General features: G+C 35.4%; 1 protein-coding gene and 2 long non-coding RNA genes across 6 annotated transcripts in view; all 3 read right to left on the reverse strand.

The window, feature by feature from the left end:
• Positions 1–874: 874 nt before the first annotated feature.
• LOC138913439 (uncharacterized) lies at positions 875–1,396 on the reverse strand. The gene is made up of 2 exons (XR_011419181.1): positions 1,126–1,396; positions 875–1,065 (listed from the first exon to the last, which is right to left on the reverse strand). It is a non-coding gene; the product is annotated as an uncharacterized lncRNA (long non-coding RNA).
• A 1,935-nt stretch (positions 1,397–3,331) lies between these two features.
• Positions 3,332–4,454, reverse strand: LOC138913478 (uncharacterized). Of its 2 annotated transcripts, none has more exons than XR_011419246.1 (3): positions 4,254–4,454; positions 3,801–3,991; positions 3,332–3,750 (listed from the first exon to the last, which is right to left on the reverse strand). It is a non-coding gene; the product is annotated as an uncharacterized lncRNA (long non-coding RNA). The 2 variants fall into 2 exon arrangements; XR_011419245.1 differs by having other exon boundaries at positions 3,618–3,750; positions 3,801–3,916; positions 4,254–4,431.
• Positions 4,455–7,288: 2,834 nt separating this feature from the next.
• 5-HT2A (5-hydroxytryptamine receptor 2A) overlaps positions 7,289–19,513 on the reverse strand; it is a 171,376-nt gene continuing 159,151 nt past the window's right edge. For 2 of the 3 annotated variants that reach the window (XM_044394780.2, XM_044394779.2), the window contains exons 7-8: positions 18,790–19,086; positions 7,289–8,667 (exon numbers count right to left, since the gene is read on the reverse strand). In XM_044394780.2, coding sequence (XP_044250715.1) covers positions 8,481–8,667; positions 18,790–19,086 — 484 coding nt within the window. In that variant the 3' untranslated portion in view covers positions 7,289–8,480. The remainder of the gene's footprint in view (positions 8,668–18,789; positions 19,087–19,513) is intronic. The other variant, XM_070217193.1, reaches the window with a different exon arrangement.

A 19,513-nucleotide genomic window follows, 5' to 3' on the forward strand; every position in this document is an offset into this window, starting at 1 on the left:
CGAAGCGTTCCTAAAATTTTAAGTATGAAATCGTTCTTCACTCATAGAAATTTTCCGGTAAAATCGCCCTAAAAACAAGGAAAATCGCCCTAAAACGGGGGTCAATGGCAACTAGGCAACAAAATTAGGGCAAATTGCACTAAAAATACGGGTGAATTTGTCATACATTTAGGGCGATTTTTCGTAGATCTAGTGCGATTTTTCTATTTTCAAAGGTAATTGCCCTAAAAATAAGAAATGAGACCCTTAAACTAAAGGCAGTTTCCTTTAAATCCAGGGCGATTTTTCTGGAATTATAGGCGAATTGCCCTGGAAATCGGAAAAAATACCTTTAAACTAAAGGCAGTTTTTTATAAATCTAGGGTGTTTTTCTGGATTTTAGGGCGAATTGCCCTAGAAATAAGGAAAAATATCCTAAAACTAAAGGCAGATTTTCATAAATCTAGGGCGTTTTCTCTGGATTTATAGGCGAATTGCCCTAAAACATGCAAAATGCTCCCCAAAATTTCACGGCCATTTTTCATAAATAAAAATACGATTTCATTATATTTTTTTTTGTTTTTTTTTTATATTTTTGTTTGTTGTTATTTACACAATTTCTAATTATATACATTTACATACTTGCATAGAAATAATACTTTTTTTTGGATTGAACAGATTGTTTCTTTAAAATAGTTACAGTTTTAAGGTTTTATAATCCTTCAAGAGTTCGGATAAAGCTTTACCTTTCTTATCAGACTCTAAATGAATTTCATAAAAGATTTTTTGGATAAATGTCGTGGTTTAAACAAAAAAAATTTTGAAGCACACATCAATACTTTTCAATAAAAAAAACCTCTGATAGGTAAACTGGAAATTCACCAAGTTCAAAAAGGGCTTGTTCCCACGTTGCAGCTGAATGGTTGCAGTTTCGGCTTTCCGGATTAGCAATTTTCCGTCAATGCCTTTAGATGTGTTTGCAGTTCCCCAACAGTAGCCTTCCAAACCAAGAAACGGCTTCGCGGGTCCGCAATGGTGTGCTTCGCGTTCTTGCTCCCGCCGTCCTTTTTTGTCATTGCTGTATCTCTATTAAATAAAAACAGTCTATTTATTGAATGAGAAAAGAAAAAGAGAAAAAGCACATACCTTCAGCGTGGCTTTCCAAAGATTTGAGCAGTTTTATTCCCTTACTTTCGCTTTTAAAAAGTGCGAAAAGTGGTTTGCGGAAGCTGGATCTCAAAGACGTTCTCAATCTAAAACAAGAAAAAAAATTGTTAGAAATTAATATAAAAATGCACTACTAACAGTCAGAATTTTCATTTAGCCTGCGATTGCATTTGCTGCTACTTCTGGAAAAAAGAAGCAACAAAAGCAAATTTCGGTTACTGACGAAATGACGCAATAGAAATTTGTGGGTTTTTTTGGCATATGCACTTGTGAATGCGGTTTGTCCGGTGCATAAATACAGATTTCTGGTAAATATATATACATATGTACACATGTGTGTATTCTGTTGCATCATCTTTTTACCTCAAGCATTCCCAGCGGGAATGTGAGAAGTTGGTTTTTGTGTTCTTGAAATCCTGTTCCTTTTTGCAGGCGGCGGTGTAGGGATAGATAATTTCTGAGCGCTAAATGAGGGTGGGTTTCTGAGTAGCATCAATATCAGGCCATTTATGCGCTGTGTGATTTCTGTGGCACTACGATTATAATATTTTTAAACAAGAAAATCACCAACTTATAATATTCAAAAATCCTATGATTTACACCAAAACCAAAAGACTTGTTCTCACATTTAGTTTTAATTTTTAGTAATTTTAAAAGTCGTAGAAAAAATATTAATAATTGTTAATCAAAAAATTAAACTATATAACTATTATCGTAATGTCTATAATAATTATATTATATTATTTTACTCAACATTTTTCAAATAATAATAAGGATGAATGTGGGATTCAACCAAATTATAGAGAAAAGCCACGGTAAGACGATTAAAATATTTGATCACATTTATCAAGGAATTACATTAAATTACAAAGAAAACTATTGTTGCTTTTTACATTTTTAAACATTTTCTGTGAAATAAAATAATTTGATCGTCAGATCGTGGCCTAAGCCATTTTTAAGTGTTGTTAAAATATAAAAATTCGTGTTGGTGGTATTGATAACACGAAAAATGCCTAACATACCAATAATATACGTAACCTTTAATGATTACGGTCCCTGAAAAGTATTTTTTAAACGAAATACTTATTTGGCGCCAAAGTGTGACCGGACTTTACAACGAAATTTATATCAAATCTGCATGTAGTATTATCAAGTATATGATGCAGGGTCACATCATTTTTAAATTTGTTGGAAAAAGTGAAAAAAAGTGAAAATAGTTAATTTTAATCTAAAAAACAATAAAAAGGTGAGTGATAAAATGAATTTTGTCTTTTTATAACCTTTATTTCAGCGTTACAAAGGTTAGTATCACAGATATTTTCCCCATTAATAAATATACGCCTCCGGATGCTATCTTCAACACAAATTCTGCATTTCAGTGACACTTGAAATGTTTTTAATCTTTACCAGTGGTAAATGGTGTGAGGTGTTCATTAAATGGTTGTATAAATAGTACTTCAGTACTAACTTAGTTGTTTAACTTAATCAAAATATTACATTTATTTCAGCCAGGCCGACTGAGACTTCTTGGGACCAGAAGTGTTGCGCCTGCGTTTGTCATATTTTATTTTTTCTTCTCATAGTTTTCGATATAGATACCCGACATAAAACAACTGAACAGAGGGTAAATGATCGGCCATGGCAAACCAGGCATAATTTCTGGAGAGATCCTTTAATTTTGTGCGGAGACCTAATAATGGTAATTACTCTTATTATTATTCCTGGTCTTACATTCATATCTAAATTATGTTTGATATTTTCAGAAGACAGACAAGAAATGGATATATAAGTACTGCATTCGGCCAAGCAAAACCCGGGAATGCTTCAGGCATTAAAAATTTGTAGTTCCAATGCTTCGATTGTAAATATTATTAATAAATACACAAACAAATATTACAAAAAACATGATTTTTATTGTGGAAAATCAGATACTGCAAAGCAGTGCAAAACCAAAACTGCGAGGGTCTGGAAAAACCAAAACTGGGAGGGTGTAGAAAAGCAGATATTGCAAGTGGAGGAAAACCATAACTGGGTACGTGTGGAAAATCTATAATGCGGGAAGTCGAAAAACCAGTGGATTTTGTCCTGCATGTGGGCTCCCACCGGGAAAATTCCTCTGGAAAATAACATATTTTCAAGAGGTTTCTCCATAGAAGCGGAAGGGACTAAACCTCATTCACCCCTTACATTTCTTCCATCTCTGGTTTCAAAATACACGGGGGTGACACAAAAAGTAAGGGGGAAATGAGGTTTCTATCTGGATCTCTGGCAGAAGAATGCAGGACAAAATCCACTGGTTTTTCGACTTCCCGCATTATAGATTTTCCACACGTACCCAGTTATGGTTTTCCTCCACTTGCAATATCTGCTTTTCTACACCCTCCCAGTTTTGGTTTTTCCAGACCCTCGCAGTTTTGGTTTTGCACTGCTTTGCAGTATCTGATTTTCCACAATAAAAATCATGTTTTTTGTAATATTTGTTTGTGTATTTATTAATAATATTTACAATCGAAGCATTGGAACTACAAATTTTTAATGCCTGAAGCATTCCCGGGTTTTGCTTGGCCGAATGCAGTACTTAGATATCCATTTCTTGTCTGTCTTCTGAAAATATCAAACATAATTTAGATATGAATAATAATAAGAGTAATTACCATTATTAGGTCTCCGCACAAAATTAAAGGATCTCTCCAGAAATTATGCCTGGTTTGCCATGGCCGATCATTTACCCTCTGTTCAGTTGTTTTATGTCGGGTATCTATATCAAAAACTATGAGAAGAAAAAATAAAATATGACAAACGCAGGCGCAACACTTCTGGTCCCAAGAAGTCTCAGTCGGCCTGGCTGAAATAAATGTAATATTTTGATTAAGTTAAACAACTAAGTTAGTACTGAAGTACTATTTATACAACCATTTAATGAACACCTTACACCATTTACCACTGGTAAAGATTAAAAACATTTCAAGTGTCACTGAAATGCAGAATTTGTGTTGAAGATAGCATCCGGAGGCGTATATTTATTAATGGCGAAAATATCTGTGATACTAACCTTTGTAACGCTGAAATAAAGGTTATAAAAAGACAAAATTCATTTTATCACTCACCTTTTTATTGTTTTTTAGATTAAAATTAACTATTTTCACTTTTTTTTCACTTTTTCCAACAAATTTAAAAATGATGTGACCCTGCATTATATTCTTGATAATACCATACAAAATGCAGATAAATGTGGGGTAATTTTCTTTGTAAAGTTGGGTCACACTTTGGCGCCGAATAAATATTTAAACAATACTTTTCAGGGACCGTAATCATTAAAGGTTACGTATATTACACTAGTTTACAAAATAATATTCTTGGTGTGCTCCCCAGCAATTGATGGCAAATTCTGTTAGTGTTGGACCCCTAGATCACAAAAATAGCAATTATTTTTTTTTCGATGGCACAGTTTTTTTTTAAAGATTTTTTAAAGTTCGAAATGTTAAATTTCGGACTTTTTTCGAATTTCTTCTTATATCTCGGCAGATATCCACTTGGTTGAGCCAGTTTTAGTTTTATTTTAAAGTCAATAGATCAGAGCTTAACTTTGCCATACAGATCAATATGATTGGATGAGTAATGGCAGCGCAGAAGCTTGACAAAGATGAAAAATGTGTTTTTTGGTCGTCTGTAAGTCGGCTGTATATATCGTAAAAACTCGAAATAAATCCGTTGAAAAATCATAATGGGTACAAACTTAAAGTGTACATCCTACCGAATAGAACAAGCTGGATATGGCCCAAATCCATGGAAAACTGGATTTATGGTAGATTTTTAAAGTTCGGATTTTTCCACTTTTTTCGGTTGACAGAGTCCAAATTTAAGATTTATCATAGGCGGCGTCATGTAAACAAAAATGAGTGGTGACGGCAGCCGGATCAAAAAATAGCTAAATTTAAAAGCTAGAAAATTATAAAATAAATTTAATTTCTGAAAATTCCTTATAAAATATAAAATTGCTTGCGTTATGACTGTGAGTATTTTTAATTAAGTACTATCCATTTGGATAGTTCATTCTTATGAAAAAAGTAACCTTAATTTCAAAAATTAAATTCACTTTAATAATTTTCTAGCTTTTAAATATCTGATTTAGCTATTTAGTGACCCGGCTGCCAACACCAATTATTTTTGTTTACATGTCGCCGCCTATGATAAATCTTAAATTTGGACTCTGTCAACCGAAAAAAGTGGAAAAATCCGAACTTTAAAAATCCACCATAAATCCAGTTTTCCATGGATTTGGGCCATATCCAGCTTGTTCTATTCGGTAGGATGTAAACTTTAAGCTTGTACCCATTATGATTTTTCAACGGATTTATTTCGAGTTTTTACGATATATACAGCCGACTTACAGACGACCAAAAAACACATTTTTCATCTTTGTCAAGCCTCTGCGCTGCCATTACTCATCCAATCATATTAATCTGTATAGCAAAGTTAAGCTCTGATCTATTGACTTTAAAATAAAACTAAAACTGGCTCAACCAAGTGGATATCTGCCGAGATATAAGAAGAAATTCGAAAAAAGTCCGAAATTTAACATTTCAAACTTTAAAAAATCTTTAAAAAAAAACTGTGCCATCAAAAAAAAAATTAGTGCTATTTTCGTGATCTAGGGGTCTAAAACTAACAGAATTTGCCATCAATTGCTGGGGAGCATTTCGGCTGTAAACTAGTGTTATAGGTATATTAGGCATTTTTCGTGTTATCAATACCACCAACACGAATTTTTATATTTTAACAACACTTAAAAATGGCTTAGGCCACGATCTGACGATCAAATTATTTTATTTCACAGAAAATGTTTAAAAATGTAAAAAACAACAATAGTTTTCTTTGTAATTTAATGTAATTCCTTGATAAATGTGATCAAATATTTTAATCGTCTTACCGTGGCTTTTCTCTATAATTTGGTTGAATACCACATTCATCCTTATTATTATTTGAAAAATGTTGAGTAAAATAAATTAATATTATCATTATAGACATTATGATAATAATGTTATATAGTTTAATTTTTTTGATTAACAATTATTAATATTTTTTCTACGACTTTTAAAATTACTAAAAATTAAAACTAAATGTGAGAACAAGTCTTTTGGTTTTGGTGTAAATCATAGGATTTTTGAATATTATAATTTGGTGATTTTTTTGTTAAAAAATATTATAATCGTAGTCCCACAGAAATCACACAGCGCATAAGTGGCCTGATATTGATGCTTCTCAGAAACCCACCCCCATTTAACGCTCAGAAATTATCTAACCCCACACCGCCGCCTGCAAAAAGGAACAGGATTTCAAGAACACAAAAACCAACTTCTCACATTCCCGCTGGGCTGCCAACCACACACACATACACACATATTACATATGTATCCATTAATTGCGTCTTAGAATTTCGTTTGACTCTTCCTTGTTTTTAGGGCAATTTCAGAACATATTTTTGGCTATTTTGTTCTGCGTTTTAGGGCGATTTCGCCCTAAAAAGAAGGAATTACTTTTGGAGTCGACTCATAAAAATTCGCCCTAAAAAACAGGGCAAATGTGGCGTTTTGGAAAAACTAACCCTAAAAAATATTTTCAATGGCGATTTTTCGTATATTTAGGGTTAGCCACCCGTATAATAAGAAAATTTTTCGTAGTTTTAGGGCGACCTCGGTTTTAGGGCGACTTTTCTAGTATTTAGGTAAAAATTTCTATGAGTGTTGAATCAAAACTGATTTTGCTTGATTTTAGCACGGTGTTTTTTCTGACTGTATAAGTTAAATGCTAAAAGTCATTGATTATTCGTTTTTTTTGTTATTTTTAAGTTGTAATTGTCTCCCAACGATTTGAATTTTATCACCGACTTCATCCCTTGTTAAAAAGCTCGGGAAAGTGATTAAGATACTTTTTAAAATACTGTCAAAGTATAAAATTAAGTCTACGGCATCTAGATGAATTTGAAAAATGCGTAATAAACTTTAAAGCCGTTGCGCACCGACTAAAACGAATTATTGTTTACTTTTACTTTCTTTTATGGATTAAGGATACAAAAAGGCCATATATGAAGGGGTGAGAGCATGGCCTTAGAAATTTCATACAAAATAAGTCCACCCTAATGTACATATTTATTTTTTTATTTATTTATTTCGCCAACGGATATACCTTAACTGGCTACTTATACAGTTCAACAAATTATATTACGTACTAACATTTACAAAATAATTAATTAACCTATGTTTAAAGATGGTTTTATTTGGGAAATAGTCTGACTGCATATCAGCTGGAAGTGCGTTAAACTCAGATAAAGCCCTATAGAGAGGCTCATTTTGGGAATAATTAGTCCGCCTCAGCAAGAAAAAAGGGATCAAAATTCCGAAGTTGCCTAGAAGGAGCATTAAAACCAACTTTCGAGAGTAGCTCAGGACAGTCGATACCACCATTCACCAAATCAAAGATAAAGCAAATGGCCAGGATATTTATATATATAGTAGTCGCCTTCGCACACTCCCCTGGTGCGCTTTGTCACTACGTGGACTGCCCACAGTCCACAGTAATACAAAAAAACAAATACAAGTACGGACGAGATATTTTTCATCGCGAAGTTTTTTTATGTGTTAGAACTTATATGTGTCTGGGCTTCAAAAGGAAATATCTTTGCAAGCAGGGATTTGTTTTGCGGCTCATTTTTATTGTTTAAGTGTTGAATTATTGTTCTCGAAAAGTTGCCCAACTACTACAGAAAGACACATTTATACAGTATTAACTTGTACATAATAAACATCAAATCGTTCGGGGCAGTTAAAATGACCTAGAGGGTTGAGAAGGGCTGTTCGGTTTTTTCTGCTCATATTCAGTTTGGGCACATAACGTTCTAAAGACTACCAACCACAGTTTCAATAGGTAATTTCTATTACTTTTACGTAAGTTAATCTACAGAAATCATAGTTTTCGTTTATTTTTAACTTTTTTTGTTCTACTTATGAATAGAGCGGTGACTAAAACTAAAATGTATACATGGAAGTGAAATACTGTTATTATTGCACTTGCTAACTTTCCTATTCTATTTATCAACTTATATTTTTTTGTATCTCCTTTTAATATAGTACAATGATATGCGATGAGTTTTATGTTAAGTGTTTTGCTCCGAAGTTTCTACAAAAGTCGAAAGTTTGATTGTGATTTGATTTTAGAAAAGTTAGCGTGAGTCTCCCTGAAGTTTGTTTTCCCTGTGACTAGCAGCTAGTAAGTACAGTTGACTCCGTTTTGGCCGTCTCGTCATTATAAATTCGTATTAAGGGGGTTATAGTGGCTCAGCATTCGTCATCGGTAATTGTGTAGCTGGCCCGAAGTTCGCTCAATGGCGTCGCGATCGCTGTGGATGGCGTCATGAGTGGCGCCCCTTGGAAGGATATGGCCAGCGGCAGGGCCGAGGGGGCACACAGGCTCAGGGCGCCTCGTCCTTCCGTCACGGAGCGGTAGCGCAGCGGGCGTCCGGAACTGCAATTAGATGGCAGTAATTAGGTTATTGGTTTCTTCTTTAAAAGCTATTTTAAGTTAAAAGTAAACAATTTTCGTTTTTATGGCTCACTACAGAAAGTGTCTGTATAAGTCTATAAGGTAGCAGAAAAACAAGAAAGGAAGTTAACTTCGACCTGTCGAAGTTTATATACCCTTGCAGGTATGCCTACTTAAAATGTTGTTTTTACAATGTCAAAAATCAAAACGCCTACTTTCTACAATGGTTTTTCTATTATTTTTTTTTGAGAATTTAATGGGAGCCATAAGATATAGTGGTCCGATCCAGCTCGTTCCGACATATGTACTATCTGCAATAGAAAGAAGACTTTTCGGAAAGTTTCATCGCGATAGCTTAAAAACTGAGGGACTAGTTCGGACAGACGGACATGGCTAGATGACGGACATGGCTAGATGGACTCGGCTATTGATGCTGCTCAGGAATATATATAATATATATTCACTGCGTTGAAAACATCTGACTGAAATTATAATACCCTCTGCAAGGGTATAATTAATTCTTGGTAAAATTTACCAATGCAGACAGTTTAGTATTTAAAACAAGAGAGAACGCTATAGTCGGGTTGGTGTCCCGACTATTTAATACCCGTCACTCAGCTAAAGGGAGTGCGAACGCTGTACTCGGGTTGGTGTCCCGACTATAATCGTAGCTCAGCTAAAGGGAGTGCGAGGGAGATAGATATATATAGATATTTTGATTGCGTATAACTTTTTAATGAATGGTCCGATTCGAAAAATGTCTTCCACATTTCGATAGGTATAAATATACACAACAAAATTGCATTTATTCTTCTCGGAAAAATTTAAAGATGTGGGCGCAGGACACATTTTAAAATCCTTAGTGGGCCATTGTGGGCGTTACTTGTTACTTCCATTCCATTCCATTCTTCGAAGTACAGTAGTGGGATTTATCTCAAAAATTCGTGAATAGACGCCTCTAGATGACTGTCAAATATTTTAGGGCACATATTTTTCCTTGTATTTTTTTAAGCCTGTTCGCCGCATCAAGTTGGTTGTGAATAGAGGTGAACAAATTACTTCAATGGCTCATATATGAGCCTATAGGCTTTTATTAACTAAAATAATGATGGAACCTCAAATGCAATTATGTAGAAGGGCATCTAAGCAATTTTTTTGCATAGGTTTCATTACAACTGAGCACAGACCCTCGAAGATATCTAAAATCAAAATATAAAATGTTGCTACTTTTTTCAAACCGCGATTGCACAAATACCACCCGTTAAACTCGAAAACTAAGTATGCAGATATGCTTATATCCGTCTATATTAACACAATTTAATGCCCATAGGGCTGCACCAAAAACACTGTTGGCCTGTGTTATTTTAATATTGTAGCAAAGAGTATACATACATAGAGAGGACATCCCATATAAATAAGTCGGTCTGTTAACGGTAGAACCCGCACTGCTCGATTCTAGTTGGAATCTAGTCAGCCGCGGCACTGTTTGCCATTTGGCCTAGTGGATAAGACATCTGACTACCAATCTAAGCGGTACGGGGATCGAATCCCGCTGTAGAATTTCGATTTCTTGCGAGGGCAAACTTTTTTTTTTTTTGGGGCCGATTTCTCGTCCGCCTGTTAAATTTAAAGTAGGGTTCAAACTCCGATTTCCCATTCGATTTCAAGGTTTTAACCTACTTTAAATTTAACAAACGGCAAGTTGATTGCTTCAAATTGCTGCAAACTAATTTGCTGCAAATTTTTTGAATCGTGTATACCTAGCTTAAGAGTATTTATTATTTTTTTTTTGTGTTTTTGTGTTGTTTTTTAGGAGCATTTTTAATTTTGTTTTTTTTTTTTTCTATTTTGTAATTACTATTGATCAGGGACCGAAAATAACTGTTATTGTAAATTTTTCTTTAAAAAAAAAATCACGCACTTAGAGGGGTCAAAAAATTTGTTTAAATACACCAAACGCTGTACTCGGGTTGGTGTCCCGACTAATAATCGTAACTCAGCCAAAGGGAGTGCGAGGGAGATAGATATATATTGACAATTTTGAATGCGTATAACTTTTTAATGGATGGTCCGATTTGAAAAATGTCTTCTACATTTCGATAGATATAAATATACACAACAAAATTGCATTTATACTTCTCGGAAATATTTAAAGATGTGGTTGCAGGACCCATTTTAAAACCGTTAGTGGACGATTGTGGGCGTTAGAGGGGGCGTGGCGCTCGGCTGAAATAAACTTGCGCTGCGTAGGAAGCCAAAGAATATGTGTGGAAAATCTCAACCTTCTAGCTTTTGTAGGTTCTGAGATCTCAGCGTTCATACAGACGGACAGACGGACAGACAGACAGACAGACAGACAGACAGACGGACAGACAGACGGACAGACGGACATGGCTATATCGACTCGACTAGTGACCCTGATCAAGAATATATATACTTTATAGGGTCGGAAAACGCTTCCTTCTACCTGTTACATACTTTTGCACAAATCTAATATACCCTTTTACTCTACGAGTAACGGGTATAAAAACATGCTGACCATGTTTTATATAACTTACTAAAAATTTATTAAAAAAGGCAACCGCGCATATTTTATAACTATTTATTTTTAAAATTTATTTTGCCCACAAAATCGCCAAAAATCAAGTTTGAGTTTTATTTTTGATCACGACGAATAACTGTTATTTGTCAATTTTTATTATAAAACTCAAAAAATAACAGTTATTCTTTGAGTTTTACTTTACAAATCAGAAAATAACTGTTAAAGTGTGATTTTTAAAATAAAACTTATAACAGTTATAAAACTTATAATAGTATTGATCATCAAAGGGTAACACTATTAGTAAATAGCTAGATCTTAAAAAAATATTAAATATATTACATATATTTTAGAAATTAAGCTTTGTAATATTCATGAATTATTTTGTAGCTTTAAAGCTTAATTAACTAAAATAATAAAATAAAATAAATATATTTCGAGACAACAAAAAACAATATTAGAAAACGTCTGCCCTTTGCGGGGATCGAACACGCATCAACATCGCTGATCAACGCTTTAGCCAGCACGACCGTAGACCGAGTTGGATGTTGTGGGCAGAAAACCCTTTTCGACTTTTAAAAGTTGTTGGGCCTCGATTATCAAAATGACAAAAATGAAATTTGGCCAAAATGTGTTGCCACGTTGCACACAAAGCCCACTTACACTTATGCATTGTGTATTTAATAAACGAAACCTAAAAATAGAACAAGCTCATTACCCTTTTCCCCTTGCCGACAACAGTGTGAACAAAATTATCAGAGTTATGCGCCCTCTGTATAATGTATACTCTTTGATTGTAGTCTTGTCAATACTGAATCCATAGGTGTTAGTCGCATTCTGCACTTTTCCGCACTATGGGAGCAATTTGCATTTTTCTTAAATAACCTCACTTTTTATACCCGTTACTCGTAGAGTAAAAGGGTATATTAGATTCGTGCAAAAGTATGTAACAGGTAGAAGGAAGCGTTTCCGACCCTATAAAGTATATATATTCTTGATCAGGGTCACTAGCCGAGTCGATATAGCCATGTCCGTCTGTCCGTCTGTCTGTCTGTCCGTCTGTCCGTCTGTATGAACGCTGAGATCTCAGAACCTACAAAAGCTAGAAGGTTGAGATTTTCCACACATATTCTTTGGCTTCCTAGGCAGTGCAAGTTTATTTCAGCCGAGCGCCACGCCCCCTCTAACGCCCACAATCGTCCACTAACGGTTTTAAAATGGGTCCTGCAACCACATCTTTAAATATTTCCGAGAAGTATAAATGCAATTTTGTTGTGTATATTTATATCTATCGAAATGTAGAAGACATTTTTCAAATCGGACCATCCATTAAAAAGTTATACACATTCAAAATCGTCAATATATATCTATCTCCCTCGCACTCCCTTTGGCTGAGTTACGATTATTAGTCGGGACACCAACCCGAGTACAGCGTTTGCCCTCCCTTTAGCTGAGTGACGGGTATTAGATAGTCGGGACACCAACCCGACTATAGCGTTCTCTCTTGTTCATCTTTGATTTGTATGCAGCAGCGAATAATAAAATTTTCCTTTTTTCCAAACATCTGAGTAATTTGTATTATAGGGAACTAGTCCTCACAACCGCGTAAAAATGATCCTCGACGGACAGCGATTTTTTAAGAACTCTCATAACCATGGATGACCACATGTGTATTTTTATTATGAAAATCAGAAGAAATCGCGGTCCAAGGAGGATTATATATTTTACGGTCCGCACCCCCAAAATTCGCGAAAAAATTATCCTCGACGGACCGCAAATTCTTAAGAATTACTTAATCGAATTTTAAAGTTACGTGCTTTGCTATAAAAATACAATTGGCTTTTCTACGACTTGCTATACAAAACTTACAAGTTGTCAAAATAATAGGCCTTCTGAAAAATTCGACAAAAATGTCTAATGGTTTTTATAGGGGCCAGACCCCACAGCCGCGAACTAAATATTCTCCGTCGACAGCGATTACTTAAGAATTTATTGACCATGGAGGACCAATATAAAACTTCTTAGGGCAGATTTGAAGAAATAGCGGTCCAACGAGGATCATTACAGTTTACCTATTTTGTGGTGTTATATATTATATTTTAACCTTTTTCACGGTCTAAAGAAAATCGTAGAAAAGGCTACACCAATAATGCACGAATTTTATAATCCTCGCCGCAATACAAGTACTTAAGAGAATTAAAAAGAGAAGTGCAGCGCGCCGCAGGCAAAAATTTTTTTTTAAAAAAATCGCGCGATTTTTTAAAAAATATTTTTTGCTTGAACGCCTATTATTTTGACAAGGGATGAAAAGGCCTTATGTTTTTTATAGCAAACTACTCAAAATCATAGAAAAGGCTACTTTATTTTTATAGCAAAACACGTAACTTTGAAATTCTATTACAAGAGAACCATGGCAGTCCGCGCCTATATTTCTTCATGTAAATTCTTAAGAATCCGCGGTCCGTCGAGGATAATTTTTTCGCGAATTTTGGGGGTGAGTACCGTAAACTAGAGTATTACCAACCTTTCTTTTAGTCTTTTCCACCCAAAACCAAGCAAAGTATTGAATTTGTTTTTCTGAGTGACACAATAACCCTTATTCAGCTAAAACTACTTGTTTAATACTGAACAAGAAAAACTACGCCGCAGGCGAAAAAAATGTAAGAAAAAATCGCGTGATTTTTTCCTACATTTTTTTTGCCTTCGGCGCAGTCTTTCTTTTAATTTCTTTTTTAAATGCACTACTTTCAAATACTTTCTATTCGGGAATACTTTAGCAGAGAAATTTCTAGGCCATAAAAGGTTTGTAACGAAGTTCTCTGGCCGGGGTGAGTCTCAGTCTATAGGAGACTTGCTTTAAAAAGGAAATCGTAGGCGAGGGTTCTTGGATCGGGTAAGTCGCGATTGCTGGGACCGCGACGCACAAAATGGCAGGCTTTGCGTGGCTAGCCAGAGGAGAAGAGGGGGAGGGGAAAACACGCGTGGTGCTCCCGCGTACTTGTGCGACTCCTGATTATGAGACGCCTATATCTGGCAAGGGTCCGGCGATCCCCGGGTGTACCAGGTATTACAGTAGCCACGCCTGAAAGGGAGAGAAAAGGGGGGGGGTGTGCTTCCAACAGGGGCACGCCGGCGTTCTCTGGGAGTACCAGGTATTACCGTAGCCACGCCTGAAAGGGAGGGAAAAGGGGGGGATGTGCTTCCAACAGGGGCACGCCGGCGTTCTCTGGGAGTACCAGGTATTAACGTAGCCACGCCTGAAGTATCACTAACTACGGGTTCAGGAAGGATTAGGGTTATTTTCTAAGAACTACACTGTTACCGAATATACGCAGGTGGGTTATAATTCAGAAGTTTCACTTTATTTCCTTATCCTGTCTTATTTCCCTGCTGCTGCACCGAGTTCTTAGGATCTAAGTCACACGCGTTGATTCACAAGTTATTTTACCCAGTTGTGGAGCACACGTCTGCTTCCTTCAGCGGTCCGGAACCAAGAGAGCGAATGATTTCGATTGATCCAGAACATCAACTCGGTTTGGGTTGCCACCCGTCGAAATATCGAGCAATGTCGGTCATCGACTCATGGTTCCATGCCACTCGTCGAAATATCGAGCGGGGCTGACCATCGATAGTCAATCTGGCCACCTGGTGGTTTGATCGCGTAGCGATCTGGCAAAGTCTTGCGATCTGGAACCGATAATACTTCAGGGATTTCTCTTAAACCTAATAACAAGATACTTCATGGCGTCTTATAGATAAACTTAAACAATAAGGTAGAAAAGTTAATGAAATAGAAAATAAAAATGTGTGCCTCGTGAAGCGATGCGTCACAGGTTACTTAAGAAAAAACCTGGAACTTTATCTCAATGGTGGTGCGGAAAAGTGTTGAATTTTTGGACCTATTGGTACCACTTAATTCCTTCGTAAGAAGCGTTTAACCATGGATAGTTGAGAACTAAGTACTTGCTCAATAAATTCTGCAAATTTGGGATACATTTTTGGACATTTTAATGCGAAAATATACATTTAAACATTTTAATTGATTATTTTATTTTGTTTGCATGTAACTTTTTTTTTAGTGTATTTGACATAATTAAAATTAAAAAAAAAATTGTTAATAATAGGCGCTTCAATGTAGAAATAAAAAAAACACATTTTTAGCCATAACTTACAAGTAATAATAATTTTAAAGATTTGCACGAAATAAGCTGTGACATTAAAAAAGTCAATGATTTTAGTTTTTTTTAATTTTAAGTGTTATTCTATGGAATCTTAAAATAGAAAAGTGGGTTAATAAGGGCCAGAATACTACCTAACATAACTGGATTTAAATTTTGGTAAATTATCGTATAGTTTGTTAGCTATACGAGTTTGAATTTTAAGTTTACCTCTGCACGAAATAAGCTGTGAGCCACTGTATGTTAGAAACATAAATAACACACACAGTTCATTTGTGTTATTTACACGCCGTGTTTTTTACACAGCTAAAATGTCAAAAATGTTAATGTTAAACTGTTTACATTTCTATAACATTTTGGATTTCTGATAAATTTCGTTCTAAATTCCGGTGTTTAATTCAGGGCTGTGAACCCATATTATTTTTGCATGGGTTCGGTTCGAGGTTCAAACCTAATCGACAGATAATGTTCCGGTTTGCGAACCGGTTCAATGATGAGCCGGAGCAGGGTTCAGGTTCGAACCAGGGTTCAAAAAAAAATTTTTTTAATGAAATAATAAAGTCAACATTTATTTCCATGTATTTTCATTGAAATATGTACCATAACATTAAGACTTATAAGTAAAGTTACTAGATTTATGATTTATAAAGTGTTTACCAGTTAAGGCAAAGAGTATACCCTTTGCTTTAATCATGTAATTTTAATGTGGGCATACTGAGAAAGTTTTGGAAGATGATAGTTATATATTATTAGATTGTTTGAGTTAGATGCAGTCATTGCATAGCCAAAAAAATTTGCACATTTTTATTTCCCTTAGTAAATAAACTCTATGTTAATATGATCAGAAAACCCCCCACACTGTTAAATAAAAAATCACGAACACACAAAATAAATTTTTCGTGAACCGAACCGAATATAAAAAAAAAAGTTCCGGTTCGGTTCCGGTTCAATTATAAAAAAATTCGGGGCTCCGGTTTACGGTTCGGTTCGTTTTCGGTTCGGAGTGGTTCAGCTCCGGAGTGGCTCATAGCCCTGGTTTAATTATATGTGTTATAAATTAATATTCTATAGTCATTATTCTTTTTGTGTAAATATAAAAAACAAATTTATGTGAATAAAAAATATTAGGACTTAAATTATGGATTAAATAATTTGTTAAAGGTGTCAAAAAAGTTTAAAACGATCGCGTCCCTCAAAATGGATGAGAATGTATATAAGCAATCGATTGCTTACTTTTTGTCTGCAAAAGCGCTCCCATTCCGTCTTTTTGACGATGAATGCTTTCAAAAGGTTTTACAACCGTGGAACGATGCTTTAAAATTTACCGTCAACTCCAAAAGTGCAGTGGCGCATTTGGCCCTGTCTGCGAAAAAGGTGTGTTTCGCGATTAAAGAGAAGCTAAAAAATCGCATCCTATGCATCAAAATGGACATTGCTAGTCGCAACGGACGCAGCGTTATGGGTATTAACGTGCAATATATGGACAATTTTGAAATCAAAATTTAGACTATTGGTATGGTAGAACTTTTTGTTAGACACACAGCTCAAAATTTAAAGTATGAAATATTAGAATGCTTATAAGCATTAGCAAACTATTCCAGCCTTTTTTCCTTCACAGGCATTTTCTATTGCAGCGTGCCGAATGAGAAAATATTAGAAAGTCTATTTAATGACGAGTGTAATAATTTTTTGTCACAAATGTTGATATCAGAACTTTTGTATGTTGAAGGTGCGATCGTCACTAGTTTTTTACCTCGTTAAGAGGTGTTTTTATTTGATTTTCAATCAAAGTAATTACGTTTTATTCAGTTCCTATAAAATTAATATATTCTTTAAATGAGTTCCTATAAAATTATTTAATTGTTTAAATGAGTTCCTATAAAAAAATGTAGGATTTTTCAGGGTTCGGAATTTAACACAAATGTTAAAAACATGTAAAATTGTATTTTACAGTGTGAGCAAAGTTTTTGACAGTAATGTGTTATATACAGTATTTACAGTAATGTGTTATACACCAAAATTTAAGGAATCTCAAGGGCTATACAGTTTAAAGTTGTAAGGAAAATCGTTAGAGCCGTTTTTGAGAAAATTAAAAAAAAGCTAAAAAAAAAGTTTAAACAAATTTTCTTTTGTTCATATTTTTTTAACTATTACATTTACACAAATTGCATATAGAAGGCGTTTATAGCATTTAAAAATACCTTTCAAACGAGCACAAGTCTGTAGCTTTAGTAGTATAGAAGTTACGGCTTTCCGAATTTTAGCTATTTATAGCTGTTTTCCCGCTAAACTAGCGAGTTTTTCCAAAAGTGGTAGAACAAAAGTTTTTCATATCGATGTGATGAACGTCATATCAAATTTTCAAATCTTAAAAAACATGTTTTGGACAAACTGACAAACTGACAAACAGAATTAAATTTTCATTTTGGGAAGACGAAGAAAATCTTATTTTGGCTATAACTTTTGAACGGAGCGTCGGATTTTGACAAATGACCCCTCATTCGACGGGTATTTTCAAAAGGAGTACAACTAAAACATTGCGAGGGGGCATTTATCCCCACCGGCCCCAACAGCTCCAAATTTCGAAATTTTCACTTTTTCACTTTCACCGCTCTCTCTCCCAAGCCAATTGATTTTCTTAGAGTCTTGGTATGCAATCCTGATAGTTTTCGTAATACCTTTCGATAGGTGTATCATTATGATCGGACCATCCCAGTAGATTTTCATTTCTTCGTGTATATATAGTAGTCGCCTTCGCACACTCTCCTGGTGCGCTTCGTCACTACATGGACTGCCGTCCATAGTGATATGAGAAATGCACCCTTGTTTTTTATAGCAAACCCGGGAACTTTGAAATTAAATTACAAGAGAACCATGGTCGACCGCCAAGTTCTTTTTGCACGTTAATTCTTAAGAAATCGCGGTCCATCGAGGATAATTTTTTCGCGAATTTCGGGGGTGAGCCCGCTAATATATAGTATTACCTTGTTCAGAACCAAGTTAGGGTACCGAACTTTACTTCCTTCTTTCAGCGCAATAATATTTCGCTTAACTTAGGGCCGGTTTCTTGATGCTCAAGAAAGCCAAAATGCCTTAGCAGGGACTTTATCTGTTCTAGAAATGTTAGCCGGCAGTCGAGAAACCGGCCCTAAGCATGACAGAGCTGGATTTCTAGTCGCTGCACAGTCATTCTTTGCAAACTGCTCTCCCCCACTCTCTCCCTGACTTGCCTTAATTCCTCTGCCAAAATAAAAATCTCGGAAAATCTATCATACCTCACGGTGCACATTAATTCCCAGCACAGTACCCGCCAAAGCATTAAATTGTGTCCGATTCCCATTGGCCGATGTCTGCTTTCCCTTTCCCAGATTAAAGTCCCTGACTTACCGTTCACAGTTGCACTTCAGCAAGCGAATGAAAGCCGCCCGGAACGTCCTATTGAATATGGTGTAGATGATTGGATTGATAGTCGAGGAAACGTAGCCCAGCCATAGGCAGGTGTTCACCACGTGCTCGGGCACCTGGCACTCGGGGCACGCGGCAAAGATAATGTTCAGGACGAAGAACGGCGACCAGCACAGAACAAAAGTGAAGAACACCAGACCTAACACCTTGGTAGCCTTCTGCTCCGTGGCGACCGCGTTGGCCGATAAGCTGTTTCGCTTGCTACGATTGTTTAGAAAACTGTAATGAAATATTTATAATAAATGGTCAATAAGATAGCAACAAAAAGTGCATTGAAAAGTTAACACCAAAAAATTATGCAAAACAAAATTCGTTTTATAAAATAAATTCGGTTGTAGCTAAAGGCAGCTAAATGTTGTGCTAGGGAGATGGAGATATGCAGCCATAAAAACGCCACACTCAAAAAAATGTTTTTCATAAATTTTAGAAAATCGCCATAAAATGAAATTTCTCTTATTTTCAGAAAAAACACCTAAAAAAAACCCGGAATTTTAACATTTTTGCGATTTGTAAATTAATAGAATGATCTGCAAGGGTATATAAGCTTCGGCTTGCCGAAGCTTGCTTCCTTTCTTGTTTTTCTATCATAAAACTGCTCTAAAATCATACAAAAAAAGAGAAACACAATTTTTTTGGCTACTTTTTC

This window comes from Drosophila takahashii, chromosome 3R (genome assembly GCF_030179915.1).
Source record: "Drosophila takahashii strain IR98-3 E-12201 chromosome 3R, DtakHiC1v2, whole genome shotgun sequence".
NCBI classification, from domain to species: domain Eukaryota; kingdom Metazoa; phylum Arthropoda; class Insecta; order Diptera; family Drosophilidae; genus Drosophila; species Drosophila takahashii.